This window comes from Geotrypetes seraphini, chromosome 10 (genome assembly GCF_902459505.1).
Source record: "Geotrypetes seraphini chromosome 10, aGeoSer1.1, whole genome shotgun sequence".
Lineage (NCBI taxonomy): Eukaryota > Metazoa > Chordata > Amphibia > Gymnophiona > Dermophiidae > Geotrypetes > Geotrypetes seraphini.
This window is the reverse complement of record NC_047093.1, coordinates 29261777-29278650: the sequence shown is the minus strand read 5'-3', so window position 1 is coordinate 29278650 and position 16874 is coordinate 29261777. Positions and strand designations below refer to the sequence as shown.

Sequence of the window (16874 nt, the reverse complement as noted above, 5' to 3'; positions counted from 1 at the left end):
AGCCCATACTGAAATCCTTTCATTTGTATGGCTTAAATCTAGCTAAAATTTAAACTGCGGGTGTCATTCCTGTCGGGAGTTAAAGGGTTTTTTTCCCCAATTATTTCAATCTAACCTTTTATTACCACATATGCTGTGAGGCGTGGAGTCCTCCTAGGGAAAAATCCCTGTTGAAAGACCCACCATCCAATCACTGCACATGTGTAATGAATTTTAAATACATGCTTTCTGAATAGATTTTCAAGAAGTAGACTGTATTTTGGAAAATTCACAATTGTGTTGACTCAGCACTGACAAAGCATGAACGGGAGATAAAGCATTTATCTCAAAAGGGTCTCGAAGGGTCCTGACATGGACCGCGTTTTGCTAGCTTCATCAGGGCACATGTGGTAATAAAAGGTTCCCATTTGGGGGGATTAGGGGGTCATTTACTCGTGTATATTTCAACATTTGGCTTTTGATCTCTGATTAATATATCAAAGGATTTCCTGGCACTTTTATATATATATATATATATATATATATATATATATATATATATATATATATATATATATACAGTATATATTGTGACCCAGGCTATAGTTAATGCCAGAGCAGTCCATGGGGTGGGGCCAAAAGTTAGTCAGATAACTATATGGTTAACTTAGGGCAGCCATTGGGAGCCAAAGCTCACTCCTGCCCATACACCGAAGGACCACCAGGGATGCATAAAAAGGTACATGGCGAGGGGTGGAGGGTGTTAAAAATTGTTAGTATCTGCCAGGATGGGAGACGGGAGAGATCCCTCCTGCCCGGTCTACCACTAGACATCTAGAGGGGGAAGAGAGTGAAGGGAAGGAAGGTGGGACAGGGTACAGAGCTTGGCAGGGAGTGAGGGTGCTGGGTTCAGAGCCTAGTAGTGTAGGGAGGGAAGGGGGCTGGGTGCAGAACTTGGCTGGGAGGGGGGCTGAGTGCAGAGCCTGGCAGGGAAGGGAGCTGAGTTCAGAGCCTGGTAGGGTAGGGAGGGAAGGGGGCTGGGTGCAGAACTTGGCTGGGAGGGGGGCTGAGTGCAGAGCCTGGCAGGGAAGGGAGCTGAGTTCAGAGCCTGGTAGGGTAGGGAGGGAAGGGGGCTGGGGTGCAGAACTTGGCTGGGAGGGGGGCTGAGTGCAGAGCCTGGCAGGGGAGGGCATGAGGGAGGGGACACTGAGTGCAGATCCTGGCAGGGCATGGCACTTGAATATTAAGCCCCCGTCTTATATTCAAGTCAACCATTTTTCCTCCTTTTTTGGGGGAGAAAATGGGGGTCTCGGCTTATATCCAGATTGACTTATATTCGAGTATATACGGTAAGTGTCCTAATGAACCTTCAGGGTAGGGCTCTCCACACAGATGTGGTTAAAATGAAAGAGGGAAAGATGATGCTGATTATACATCCTCTTTCTTCTATTTCTTCTATAATTTTCACAGGTGATGCACTAAAATAAATATTTATGTTTATAAAAAAAAAAATATTTACGTAAATGCACAGTAAAATGTACTAAACTAACAGAAAACAGGATTTTTTTCAGGTCAATGTTCAATTGGCAACCTGGACTGTCCAACAAGTCTTCCTTGCCTCCCTGAAGAATGAAGGAACCTTTAGATCAGGGGTGTCCAATGTCGGTCCTCGAGGGCCGCAGTCCAGTCGGGTTTTCAGGATTTCCCCAATGACTATGCATGAGATCTATTTGCATGCACTGCTTTCAATGCATAGTCATTGGGGAAATCCTGAAAACCCGACTGGACTGCGGCCCTCGAGGACCGACATTGGACACCCCTGCTTTAGATTAACTTTAAATTGGAAAAGCTACACTCAAAACTGGCCACAGAAGCGAGGATGGTGACGAGGAGGTTAGCACTATCTGCTGGATTAGGGTCACCCGACGTCTGGATATTCCTGGACATGTCTTCCTTTTCGAAAACATGTCCGGGGGATCCGGACGGCTTTTTCAAAACCCGGCACTTTGTCCGGGTTTTGAAAAGCTTCCTGTAAAAATCAGGTCGGGAGGGAGCATCGCGGTGATGTCATTGAGTTGCACTCACGCAAGCTTAGATGCTGTCTGGGGATGGGGCTGGGGGTGGCAGAATGGAGCTTGGCGCAGTCGGAACTGGGCTTGGGATTATTCCATCGGGGAAAATCTGGCAACCCTATGCTGGATCATATTTTGCATCCAGATATCAAGGGTGTCAGGTCAAAAGCGCGCTGGGACAAAGGCGCGCCCAGACAATTGAGCACAGCGCGCATCGCCGTGCCACTCTAAATTACTGTTTTTAGCGCTCCGACGGGGGAGGTGTGGGGGGGGAACCCCCCCACTTTACTTAATAGACATCGTGCCGCGTTGTGGGGGCATTGTGGGGGGTGTGGGGGGTTGTACCAGTGTTCCCGCTAAGCTGCGCTGGGGTGCGCTGGCGCACAAAATATTACCTCGCAGCGCACAAGTTTCTCGTCACAGCGCACACAGTGTAGAGCACAGTTCTTCAACCGCCGGTCCGCAAACAAAATCTTGCCGGTCCGCGAAGGATTCGGTCCCCGCCGCAACGAAAGGCCGGCGTCAGCTGACTTGCAACTTCCTGTTGCAGTCGCTGTGCCGGGACTCCTGCCTTCGCCGGGACTCCTGCCTTCCACCGCGTTTGCCTCCTGCCTTGTCTCCGCACCTCCAGACCAGCAGCGGCAGCTGTGTATGCTTTTAACTTCGGCACAGAGCTGCCCCTAATCAATAGTTTAGCGTGGTTTCATAAGGCAGCCTCGGGGCCTTTGCTAGGCCGGCCCACATCGCATCATCGAAGCGGGCCGGCTATCAAAGGCCCCGAGGCTGCCTCATGAAACCGCGCTAAACTATTGATTAGGGGCAGCTCTGTGCCGAAGTTAAAAGCATACAGAGCTGCCGCTGCTGGTCTGAACTCTTGGGCCGCTGAAGGAGGGCAAAAAGCAGCTGTCCTGGAGGTTTCCCTTCCTCTCGCCTTTACAGGTTCCTTTTTTCCACCTTTTTTTTTTTCCTTCAAACGGCAACGGGCCCCAGCATCGACATCAATCAAGTAAGTTCCACTGTCAATCAAGCGGTTCTGCTCGGCCAAAGCTTCCCCTGTGACATGAGCCACCCTCAGGGGAAAGAAAGTGACCCACAAAGGTGAGGGGAAGGGGGGCAGATGATGGAAGTTGGGGGGGGGGAGAGAGAGAGAGAGAGAAAAGGGGCAGATGATGGAATGGAGGAGATGAGAGAGAGAGAGAAGGGGACAGATGATGGAAGTGAGAAGAAGGGAGAGAGAGCAGAAGGCAGATGGATGTCAGTTGAGAAGGGAGAGCAGATGCTGAATGGAAGTGGGGAAAGAACACATACTGGATGGAAGGAGGAGATAAATAAAGGGGGAAGAAAATAGTAAGATAATGGAGGGGTGAGGGAAAGGGGTGACAAGCTGTGTGTAGACACAGTGAAAAGAGGGAAACGGGACTAAATAGTAAGAAAGAATTTAATTTAGATGGAGGCAGAAAATAGAGAAGGAAGACCAGAGAAGAAAAGGGAAGAGAGAGCAGAGAATGATCAGATCTGAGTGGAGGAAATGAGAAGAGAGATATGCTAAAAACCACAGGGGGGAGGGAAGGATAGAGATGCCAGACCATGAGGGGAACAGAAGGAAGATGATGGATGCTAGACCAAATTGGGGGGTGGGGGGGGGCAGGAGGAGAGATGGCAGGGAAAGACAGACAGTGAATGGAAGGGGCAGATGCTGGACTGAAGAGACAGAGAAGGTTATCATGCTGCTGTACCGGGCCATGGTACGCCCTCACCTGGAGTACTGCGTCCAGCACTGGTACTTTAAGAAGGACACGGTACTACTCGAAAGGATCCAGAGAAGAGCAACTAAAATGGTTAAGGGGCTGGAGGAGTTGCCGTACAGCGAAAGATTAGAGAAACTGGGCCTCTTCTCCCTTGAGCAGAGGAGATTGAGAGGGAACATGATAGAAACATTCAAGGTACTGAAGGGAATAGACTTAGTAGCTAAGGCAGGGAGAACGAGAGGGCACTCTCTAAAGTTGAAAGGGGATAGATTCCATACAAACGTAAGGAAGTTCTGTGGTAGAAAGCAACATATTTATTTGGCTCATAACTTGCTGGCGCCCGATATTTTTAGCTCACAGTGAAAAAAGTTTGCTCACAACACCCGCCCGCTTAGAGGGAACACTGGTTGTAACCCCCCACATTTTACTGAAAACTTCACTTTTTCCCTGTTTTTAGGGAAAAAGTTCAGTTTACAGTAAAATGTGGAGGGTTACAACCCCCCAAACCCCCCATAACGCCGGCGCGATGTCTACTAAGTAAACTGGGGGGTTCCCCAACAAAACCCCCCATTGGAGCCCCTAAAAACTGTAATTTAGAGCGGCGCAGCGGCGCGCACTGTGCTCAATTGTCGGCGCGCGCTTTTGTCTTTCGCGCCATTGTCTATGAACCGATATCAAGACACCAAGAACAGATGGAACTTATCTTGTAGTGGCTTACATTTCACTGCATAAATCTGAAGCACCGATAGCCCTCGTGGTGTGAATCTTGCTTCTAGCTTTAGGCAATGTTCCATAATTTGCTCTGATGTTCTTTTTGGCAAACTGTGAACACTATAGAGAAAGCCAGATGCAGAACTAATTTGATGCATCTGTGTGAGTCTTCTTGAACCAACTGTGTTGCTGTGTCAATGACTGCAAAATAAAAGTGTTTTTCTTTGAATTGTTCCTTGGCACTCTGAATAGGCTCATTGTCTCTTTCATATGTGAACTTTCTCCTCTTTTTCTTAATGTTTTATTTATACGAGTTGCTGTGGTCCCAGCTGAAACAATTACTGAATATCCTGCAAAAAAAACACACTCATACGGGAAATATCTACTTAATCTAATCTAATCTAATCCTTAAGTTTGTATACCGCATCATCTCCACGTTCGTAGAGCTCGACGCGGTTTACAGTAGGAGAAATAGGAAGGAACTACAACAGAGGGTTAGAGGTAGAAGTGTGAAGAAAATTTAGAGGACTTGGGATGCCAAGATATAAGAGTTTCCTTGATTCCTAAGTTGGAGGGAGACTTACATTTTTTGAGAAAAGCCAGGTTTTCAGATGTTTGCGGAAAACTTGGAGAGAGCTCAAGTTCCGAAGAGGGGAGGTAAGGTTGTTCCAGAGCTCAGTGATTTTGAAGCGGAGGGAGGTCCCTAGCTTTCCTGTGTGGGAAATGCCTTTTAGCGAGGGGAAGGCACTAAGAACTGGGTTTAGCTGTGCAGACATGGGACTTTCCAACACACTAAACCAGGGCTCCTCAATTCTGGTCTTTGAGGTCCACGGGAAGGCAAGGTTTTCAGGATATCCCCAATGAATAGGCCTGAGAGATATCTATGCACTGCGTTCTTGGTATGCAAATCTCTAGCATGCCTGCCTGTGGATCTCGAGGATTGGAATTGAGCAGACCTGCGTTAAGTCCATTTCTGGTGTGCCCACTATGTAGGGCTTTTTTAATGATTATTTTTTAATTCATGCAATAATATTTGCATTAGTGTATATTACCTGAAAAAAAAAAATTAACAATGGAGTATTTGCCACCTCCTATTTAGGAGGTGTAGAGGTCCAAAGACCAGCTAAGAGATGAATTAAGTTTAAATCAGCTTGTAGAGTTCATTATATATTATAGAAACATGATGGCAGATAAAGGCCAAATGGCCCATCCATGCCATTCACTGTCTCCTAATCTAATCTAATCTAAACCTTAAGTTTCTTCTCCCTACGAGATCCCACATGCTTATCCCATGCTTTCTTGAATTCAGACAATCTCTGTCTCCACTACTTCCTCCAGGAGACTGTTCCACACATCTACCACCCTTTCTGTAAAAAAAGTATTTCCTTAGATCACTCCTGAGTCTATCACCTCTTAACTTCATCCTATGCCCTCAGTCCAGAGCTTCCTTTCCAATGAAAGATTCGACTCATGCGCATTTACGCTACAGTACTTAGGTATTTAAACATCTCTATCATATCTCCTCTCTCCTGCCTTTCCTCCAAAGTATACAGATTGAGATCTTTAAGTCTGTCCCCATATGCTGTATGATGAAGACCACACACCATTTTAGTAGCCTTCCTCTAGAGACTGACTCCATCCTTTTTATATCTTTTTGAAGGTGCCGCTTCCAGAATTGTACACAATATTCTAAACTAAACTAAAACTTAACTTTATATACTGGGTCTTCAACCAGAGGAAACTCGTCAGGGTTAACAATAAATTTTAAAAAATAAGCTATAATACAAGAGGATACATTTTCAAAATGTTTAGCAAATAGAAAAGTTTTTAAAGATTTACGGAAAGATTGAAAAGAGCTGGGACACCTCAAAATTAAAGGAAGTTCATTCCATAATTAGGGAAATTTAAAAGCCAGAGAAAGGCTAACATTCTTGACTCCATGAGTTCCTTTCCTAGAAGGGAGGGAAAGTTTAAATCGTTGAGTGCCTCTCGCATATGAAAATCTATAAACATTCCATAGAAGAGGAACAAAAGTACCATATAAAATTTTGAAAATAATACAAAAACATTTAAACTGGATTCTGAGATAAACCGGGAGCCAATGGAGACTCAAATGCAATGGAGTCACGTGGTAGAATTTGCTTTTTCCATATATCAACTTCGCAGCAGTATTCTGAATCAATTGTAGGCTTTGGAAGCAGATCTTTGTGATGCCATGATAAATGGCATAATAACCTAGTCGAGATAGTATAATTGATTGGACCACTCCCAAGGGGGGGAGGATTGATCATCGCTGCTATGTGGGGCTTTGGAAGGCGGCTTTGTTCCTATGCCCCGGGGACTCGATGGAACAGCTGGACAATCCCTCTTGATTACACTTTTTCTATTTTTTTCTCCTAACACTTTTTCTACTTTTTCTGTTTTTCTGGTTTCTCTTTCTCTTTCTTTCTTTCTTCCTGGTTCCGGGGCCTCAGGTGCAGTTTCGACATGAAGGGTGAGAGTTTGTGTGCGTGTGATGGTGTGTCTGTTGAGTTTTGTATGGTGTGTTTGTAGTCTGTGCATGTGTAGTATAACTAGAGGGTTTGCTTTTGCTCTTGATATGAAAAATTTGCAGATTGCAACTGGAGGGTATGGTGCTAGTCCTTTTCTTTATTTCTTTTCTGTGTATTGCCTGTTCCATTTAATACTCAGTTTTGTACCTATTTTGGGCCTTGTGTCCTTGTACTGGTGGATTTCTGTACACTCTGTGTTGCACTCACTAATAAACATTATTTGAAAAAAAAAAAAAATAATTGATTGGACCAAGACAGAAAAATGATGTTGATTGAAAAGAAATCTAACCTTCCTCAGCATTCGTAAACTGAAAAAACATTTCTTAACCAAAGAGTTTATTTGATCCTTAGAGAGTTTATTTGATCCTTAAAGGTAAGGGAAAAGTCAAAAAGTATTCCCAAAATCTTGGAGGAGAACTCAATTTGTAGGGAGGCTCCAGAATCCAAAAGTACAGTGGAAGGAAGATAATCCAGTTTTGGGCCTAACCACAAACGTTTAGTTTTGGCTGAGCAACTTTTTCCTGCTGGCTGTACCTCTCCCTATGCACCATAGCATCCTTTTAGCTTTTGTCATCACCTTTTCAACCTGTTTGGCCACCTTAAGATCATCGCATACTATCACACCCAAGTCCCACTCCACTTTTATGCACAAAAATTCTTCACCCCTTAAACTGTACCATTCCCTCTGGGTTTTGTAGCCCGAAATACATGAACTTCGATTTCTTAGCATTAAATCTTAGCTGTCAAATTTCAGACCAAGCTTCACTAGGTCCTTCCTCATGTTATTCACACCATCAGGGGTGACAACTCTAGTGCAAATTTCGGTATCATCTACAAAGAGACCAAATATAGGACTTATGAACATAGGTGCAGGACTACATGTATAGGTCCCTCCATGTACAGAGGGAGCAATGATTTTAGAAAGCTAGAAGTAGGAATAACATAGATAGATACCCCACCCACACCCCGTATACAAAGAGGTAGGAGTAGCTTTCCAAAATTTGTTTCCATTGTTCCTTCTAAGCTAAGGGGGAGTCCTCCACCTGCAATTCTACCTGTAGATGGTGCTGTTTCCACTATCACATTCTCAATAGTGAGGGATAGGCAAGCTCTGCAGGACTCCAAGGAACCTGCCTGATTCTAGCCATTGAAAACACAATATTGAAACTCCACCCCCCACTAGCAGTAATGTACTTCGGGTATTCCTGCTCAGCTTAGAGCAGTGGTTCTTAACCTGGGTTCGACCGAACCTCAGTGAGTCAGTCTCGCGGGTTCGGCGGAGGTCAAAACACACCTCCGACTCATATAGCGCTTCGGTCCCGTTCAATCATCTATCAGTTATTCAGTGATTTTGATCAAGACTGATCATGTACTCGGTTTCTTGATCTATCAATCTGTAACTAACGCCTTATATACATCAATCAATTCCTGATCAAAATTTGTGATTTAACTGATAGATGATTGAACGTGACCGAAGCGCTTATGATTCGTGATGATACGCCCCCGCTTGTCCATAATTGGCTGCAGGTGATCACGCAACATCGCTTGGCCTATCTGTGCTGCAGGGGATTTGATGCGCACAGTAGTCGAATTGTAACTGTTGTGATGGTACGTCGTGTGATACCTATCTTAATATTTTAATCCCTTACTAACTATGTCGAGCAAAATACGAAAGTGGTCGGACGAATATGTACAATATGGATTCACATGTATAACGGAACGTGATGGGAGTCAGCGTCCTAATTGCATGATTTGCAATGCCAAGTTGAGTAATTCTAGTCTAGCTCCGGCAAAACTAAGGGAATAAAGAAGGGTTCAGTGAACACGCATATGAAACTGGTGGGGTTCAGTACCTCCAACAAGGTTAAGAACCACTGGCTTAGAGGGAACAGTGAAGTGGCTCCCAAGCTATCAGTCCCTCCCCTCCATGGCACCAATTCCCCTCCAATGTCAATCTCCCCAAATGACATCTCCCTGATCCAATATGTGCCCCAATGGCAGGTCCCACATCAGCCCTTTGATGGCATCCTCTGTATGTCAGCATTCCTAAATGGTAGCCCCCCCCCTGCACCATCTCCCCAGTCTGGCTAACTGCCCACCACGTGATGCCCTTCCACCAATATCTACACCCCTTAGGGTCAAAGTGTCAATAATGGGTCCCCTACCCCTAATGCCAATCCTGGGCTTACTGGTGGTGTCTGGGGTCTAGCGATGTTGAAATAAAGGCTACTCACTCCTATTGCCATCTTCAGCTCCCTCCAAACAGCCACTGGTATTTCTAGCATTCATTTATTTATTCAATTTTCTATCCTGTTCTCCCAGGGGAGCTCAGAACGGTTTACATGAATTTATTCAGGTACTCAAGCATTTTTTCCCTGTCTGTCGCAGCAGGCTTATAATCTATCTAATATACCTGGGGCAATGGGGGGATAAAGTGACTTCCCCAGCGTTACAAAGAAGATCATGGGTTTGAACCCACAACCTCAGGGTGCTGATGCCGTAGCTTTAACCACTGTGCTACACTCTCTCCAGCCTGTAGTATTACCATTAGGGGTCAGGTAATGGCTAAAGACACATCTATGTGTAATCCACAAACACTTATAATGGCTGGTGTAAGCACTCCACCCACACTCCAATCATGTGTATATCCACTGCAAAGTGCTAAAGCATTTAGGTGTTCCCTTACTGAAAGTGTGTAGTGCACTTATGCAGACAAAACACACGTAACTTCATGCACTCAGTTATAGAATTGCACTTTAGTGTCAAAAGTGGCTACATCGATTTTTAGTGCCTTTGAAAATTGATAGCCATTAGTAAGCATAGAACTCCTTTTGAATATTGACGCCAGAACTTATTAGGAATACCACCCACACACGTCTCGTAAATATTTTTCCCTTCATAAATTAGGCTAAAGTGGAATAGAAATTGGGCTAAAATATTACCCGACTACATACAACTCTTATAACATCGTGTTTAAAATTTCATTTATTTTTACTGTTTTTTATTTATTTTGTTTTACATCTTTATTTTAAATTTTCATTAGAATTCCATTGTCTAAAGGTTTTTTGGTTTCTCTCTTAATTAATTCATTTATATATATTTAGTTTTAATTCAAATAATTTTAATTTAATTTACTTTACCCACTTTATTATTGCTGGGATGTACACTTGCTTCAAAAGAATATGGCCGTAATGAGATCAATGTTTTCTATGTATTCTTGTTAGGATGCTTTATATCTCATTTACTCTATTCTTTATTTTTCCTTTCTATTATTTGCTAAGTTGTTTGTCCTTAGGTACTTTAGTTAGATTGTGAGCCTTCGGGACAGTAAGGGAATTTCAAAGTACCAATTCTTTATTCATTTATCTTATTTTATTATACTCTTCAATGTATATTTCTCTGTAAACCGCTTAGAACTTAACGGATTTAGCGGTATATAAGAAATAAATTACATTACATTACATTACATTACAACTGATAAAACTGTAAATTTTGCAACAACAATTAAAGATAGCTGTCTATCGCCTAATTATTTTTGAGGTAAAGCTTAAATTTTCCAAAGATACATACAATGTCCATACACACTACCCAAAGGGATCTGTGAATTTTGTTATCTGTTTAGCTTGCAGTTCTCCTGTATCAAGCCATGTTGCTTTTGATGGCATCAGAGCAGGATTAACCAATAGGTCCAGTAGGCACGTGCCTAGGACCCGAAATGATCAGGGGGGCCCGATGAAGGAGGGCATCAACATTGTTTTTTTTCCAAACGGCGATGGGCCCCTCTAGCATCAATCGGCAATGCGCACCCCCCCCCCCCCCCATCGACAGAAAGTAAGACAAGCAAGCAACGCGGGCAAGAAAGGCAACGGGAACTGTAATTTTGCAAGCGGTGCTGCTTGCCCAAAGCTTCCCTCTGACGCAGCTTCCTGTTTCCGCCTGGGCGCATCAGAGGGAAGCTTTGGGCAAGCAGCACCGCTTGCAAAATTACAGTTCCCGTTGCCTTTCTTACCCGCGTTGCTTGCTTGTCATACTTTCTGTCAATGGGGGGGGGGGAGGGAGGTCCGTGGGTGGGGCGGGGTGGGGCTAGGGGGCCCAGTGTACTTGTGCACCTAGGGGCCCTCGAAGAATTAATCCTCCCCTGGCTGGCATTAGTTTACAAGTGAAATTGTCGGGGTCTACACATATTTCTTAGACACTTCCTTGAAACACATGTTGCTTGCTACAGCCAGGAACAAGACATCAGGCTACAAGGACTTTTGACATTTCTTTTGTCTTTAATTGCATTGCAGCTGCCAAGATATTCAAACTGACACTACAGAGACTTAGATCATTAAGTTTTAAATAGGTCATCCAGATCTCTTGGATGACTCAGTCTTGTTCAACATGCTTATTTTTTTTGCTGTTGCATAGATTCTAAACACAGGGCAGCAATTTTTTTAAAAGAAAGCATTTGGACTGGCTCTTTGGGAGTTGTTCCTCTGTAAACACGGCTCATTCAGGGATCCAAATTGAGTAGCCCTCCTTGTGCTGAGTGTGGAACACCCGAAAGGTTAAATCAGTGGGCTATGAAACAAGGAAGCCAGAGTTCAAATCCCACTCTGCTCTTTGCGATGTTGGGCAAATCACTTAGCCCTTCACTGCCTCAGGTACATCTTAGACTGTGAGCCTTCTGGGAACATAAGAACATATGAATTGCCGCTGCAGGGTCAGACCAGTGGTCCATCGTGCCCGGCAGTCCACTTCCGCGGCGGCCCGTAGGTCAAAGACCAGTGCCCCGAGTCTAGCCTTACTTGTATACGTTCTGGTTCAGCAGAAACTTGTCTAACTTTGTCTTGAATCCCTATAAAGGCATGAGCTAAATCCAAAGTCCCATTCCCTCTGCCCCTTAGATAAAGATGACAAAAATGATGGCATGGGGGCATGAAAGGGGAAGGGGTGCAGGGAGTCTTGCAATGAGTCTGCTGTGGCCCATGGAATGCTGCCTAGGAGCTGTCCACGTCACAGTGCTGAACTAACCATGCTGACAACGATAAAGACCAAAAAGTCTATCCAAGCTACTCAGGTGATAACCTTCCTCTCTGATTCTCCACCACTTTGGGTGGATGACAGTATTATTACCTGCATTTAAATCAACACCTTCCCCCTTCTTCCCACCTGATTTCATTTATCCACTGTATCTTTCCAAGGCATGTTTAAATTGGATTGTAATGTAGACCTCTGTCACCTCCACTGGTAAGCTACAGTATTCCAGGCTGAGTTCTCTGTTTTAGCTCTTCATTGGGTGCAAAATACGGAGGAACATAAAAATTGTTCCCTGCCCACCACAGCCTCTTAGGCAGGGTGGAGGGGGGGGCAGTCGCACAGAGCACAACCCGATAAGGTCCCAAACACGAAGTTTCACATACTTCATTGGCTCTTACCAGACACATATGGGGGCAAATAACTATTTTTCTACAGCTCCTATTATTTGATTTACTATACTATCAAAAATTAAAACAAGATTCTCATCGGTAGTACTCCTTCAGCAAGGTGAGTGAATAACAGTGGGATGAATGTCTAGAATCATTCAAATATATTGCAAAAATCAAAACATTTTATAAGAGCTCATAACTGGTCTTAATCTTAGTTTCTAACTGAGTCGACTTTCAAGATTGACTGGACTCACCTGATCCATTTTTAGAAACGAATATAGACGAATTCCTGGGGAAATAAATAAAAGATGTGTTTTCTGAAGCCATAATTCTGTAGTTAAATTCAAGAAGAATTTAAAAAAAAAAAATCTTCGATTTTTAATGCTCCGAATTTCTGTGTCTTTTATGTTTAGCCATGAACCCTATTACATCTGAAAAAGTTTGACTCTTAAAATTAAAACATCTCTTAAAAAAATAAATGCAAAGAACACTTTTCCCTTTACAGAGTCTTTCAGATCAAAAGTTCTGATTGAATATTGGGGAGGAAAAATCAGTCGTCCTCAAACTTTCGTCTCTTATTTGCTATTTAAATTTACCTTAAAAAGAGAAGCAAAATCCAGTAAGAGGAGGGGGGGGGGAAAAAACCTTATCTATGTTTTCCTACTTGCGTGCAGTCTTTAAAGTATGTTTTCAACTCAGTCGCTACTACCTAGAAGTCTGGGATGTTTCTGGCTCTCTCTGTTCTAAGGCATTTCATCTGAGCCTATTTTGTTGTCTTGGGAAGCGGAAACTTCCGAAAATGATCGGCAAACCAAAAGAAACAACCGATCTCAGACTGCAGAGAAAGTCTTCCAGCTCTGGGCTGCCCTGCAAAAAGTCTCTTCCTCTTTAATCGAGTTCAGATTTTGGTTGCCAGCGAGATGGGGAGACTTTCAGAAGTTCTCCGTGGCTATGTTATGCCGCCCTATGCCCAGACTGAAAAATGCCAGTTTGGAAGGCAAGCTGCTCAGAGCCGAGCACTTTCGGAATCAATGGCCCTCCTGATCGAAAGCTGCACGCAAGCCAATTGGCCAGGGAGGAAAGCGAGCATCATTCTAAGACAAGCTGGGTGGGAATTTGGAACGCTCCCCTTCTCCTCCTCTCAGTGACGTCACAACCGGTTACCATGGAGCAGAAACTATGACGTCAGCACAGACGGGGGGGGGGGAATTTACTGGCGTGTGAAAAGAGGGACGGATTTGGGAAGGGGTAAAACGCGGACCTCACGGACCTGACGGACCTCGCGGATCTAAACCCGTACGGCCTTAAAAAGCTGAGGTCCGTGTTGGTCCGTGTCCGTGCCGCTTATAGTTTCTGTCGCTGACAGACCTTGATTGAGATTTGAGCGCTGACGGATCCGTCTCAGCATAGGGAGGGAAAAGTGTTAGGATCCGTCAGCGCTAAAAATCTCTTCCAGGTCTGTCAGAGCCAGAGACTAGTGCTGGAGTTCGGAGACTTATTTTCCATAACGCACGTCCAAAACCTATGTCCCCGCTCTCTTGGCTTCTGCTTTGCTACTCCAGCACTAGTCTCTGGTTCTGACAGACCTCGAAGAGATTTTTAGCGCTGACGGATCCTAACACTTTTCCCTCCCTATGCTGAGACGGATCCGTCAGCGCTCAAATCTCAATCAAGGTCTGTCAGCGACAGAAACTACAAGCGACAGGGACACAGACCTCAGATTTTTAAGGCCGTACGGGTTTAGATCCGCGAGGTCCGTCAGGTCCGTGAGGTCCGCGTTTTACCCCTTCCCGACGGATTTAAAGCCTAGAAGGTTTACCTCATCTAGTCAGCCAAGATCCAGAAGGGGGCTGGTGGGCATAGGATCCGGCTCTGTGGATGCTGTGGGTGCTTGAGCTGTGCCATCCCCAATCATTTTGGAAAAGTTGGCTCCTATGCTGGTAGCTGTCTTCCTGTTTGAGGATTTCTTGTAAACTTTTCCTCTGCTATGTGTATATGCCAGGAGGGGAGGGATCTACTAAGAAAAAGAAATGAAGCTGGAACATGAAAAACATTTTTCTTTTTGAACTGAAGTTTCCATACGGTTACTGTTCGAGCCCAGCCTGAGGGGACTTGGAATTAATTAGTTCTGGAGTTTGAAAGATGAATGTGGGAAAGTTTGTCATGAGAAAATCCATTCGATTTGAAACGAAATTCAATGCCTTTGTAGAGAGATTGTCATGAACAGTTCAAAAGTGTCTTAAAATTGGTTAGAGCCTCAGTTTTAAAAGGGAAAATTGCACACCTAAGCTGTAGAGACATGTGGAGTGGGGGGGGGGGGGAGGGTTAAATTGATTTTATAAAGCTTCTTACACTTCTGAAGACTATTTTACAGGAAGAAAATGCCTTTATAAAATTACTTGGGGAGTTTGTGCATCTAAAGCAGGGATCTCAAAGTCCCTCCTTGAGGGCCGCAATCCAGTCGGGTTTTCAGGATTTCCCCATTGAATATGCATTGAAAGCAGTGCATGCACATAGATCTCATGCATATTCATTGGGGAAATCCTGAAAACCCGACTGGATTGCGGCCCTCAAGGAGGGACTTTGAGATCCCTGATCTAAAGCAATACTTTCCAAACCTGATCCTAGAGGCAGCCCAGCCGTTCAGGCTTTCCGGATATCCACAATGAATATTCACAAAAGAGAGTTGCATGTAGTGGAGGCAGTGCATGCAAATCTGTCTCATGAATATTCATTATGGATATTCTGAAAATCTGATTGCTTGGGGTGCTTCCAGGACCAGGTTTGGGAACCCCTGAAGACTACATGCACAGCAAGAGAGACCATGGTTAGCTGGTCCTAGGAGCATACAGTGGCTTTGGAGGAGCAGAGGGCAACGTTGAGATGCATGCCTGTATTTGATAAAATCACGTGTTTACACAGAGAATGCACACATTACACCTTCTCTGGGACAGCTCTAAATTTGGGAATGAGGATTTGTGCATTGCAGGGGCAACTTTGGTGCTTGTCTTATAGAGGTCCAGAAGCATCCATTTTGTTTTTATAAAATAGGCATAACCGTGATTTTTTTTTTACATTCATCATAGGTACACTATTTATTAAGCCCAAAGGCGCTGATCTAACAGCCAGTACCTTAAAAAAGGCACCGGTCACGTGTCAATCACGCTTAGGCGCCATTTACAGAATCGCAGCACTGTAAAAACTTAGGTTTTTGGAGAATTGCGCTTAGCGGAGCCTAACTCACGCTCCACCCACTTAGGTGTTAGGCACCCATCACAATGCGCTTAGTGGCGCCTATCTCTCAATTAAATTTTTTTAACCAATTATAGAGGCTGTTAAGGGCATTTCGCCTTGTACTAAGGCGCGCTAATCGATTTATCGCACGCTAAATGCAAATTGCATGCATATGTTTTAACCCTTTAATTGGCAGATGGTGAAACAGCTGTTTTACGTAACTTCATGTTGAACGAGAGCAACAGTGCCAAGTAAACAGGCATTTGGAGATGCGGATCTCCCATAAGAGCACAAACAAAAACTCCTCAAAAACTGCCAAAGGATACTTAAAAAGATACACCGTAAAGGCAGGAACAGTCTGAGAATTCCAAGAGTGAAGAAAGCTACTCAGCCACACTGAAGCAGTAAATAAATCAACCAACTACATAACAGCATAAATAAATTTAGGGAAAGGAGGCAATCTCAGTGTGGAGGTCAGCGAAGGGAGACAAGCTCCAGCACTTCACGCATAAGACAAAGGTGATTCACCTCTGCCTGCACACCATCATGGATTGCCCCACGTGTGCAAAATCAATGTGCAAATCAATACCACACCAAAATAAAGTGTAAGTGACGCTGAGAGTGAAACACGTTGCAAAAAACACTCAAGGAATCCTCCCCAGCCAACTCCCCAAAAGATAGAAACAAGGCCACAGCCGACTTAGCTTGAATTTAGCCAGGAAGATGCAGATGACAGACGCAATGTCAAGTTCTACCAAGCCCGGTTTCGGGAGAATGAAATCCCTTCATCAGGAACATTGAGCAGAATCTGGGTCGGCTGGGAGGAGGGAGGAGGAATGCGAAGGGACGCTGTTATGTAGTTGGTTGATTTATTTACTGCTTCAGTGTGGCTGAGCAGCTTTCTAGAGAATGACACAGTGACAAAATTCATCACCGTTCCCGTCCCCGTGGATAACCGCGGAAAATAATCCCATGTAATTTTGTAGTGTCTATTTCAACCTCAGTCCTTCTACACCAGCATTCTTCAAAGCAAAGCTTGTGGGTCAGTGGTTGTGGCCATTCATACTCTCATTCTTATGTGAGCCAAGGATAATGAAGCCATTGTGACATCACTGATGTGATTGGCTCTTAGGCACTGGTGGAATGAGACATTATGACATCACAATA

At 44.3% G+C, this 16874-nt stretch overlaps 1 protein-coding gene across 1 annotated transcript in view; it reads right to left on the bottom strand.

Annotated features, from left to right (window-relative positions):
- LOC117368268 (melanin-concentrating hormone receptor 1-like) overlaps positions 1-12860 on the bottom strand; it is a 37637-nt gene extending 24777 nt beyond the window's left edge. The window contains exon 1 of the mRNA XM_033961747.1: positions 12728-12860. Coding sequence (XP_033817638.1) covers positions 12728-12800 — 73 coding nt within the window. The 5' untranslated portion in view covers positions 12801-12860. The remainder of the gene's footprint in view (positions 1-12727) is intronic.
- Positions 12861-16874: the final 4014 nt, after the last annotated feature.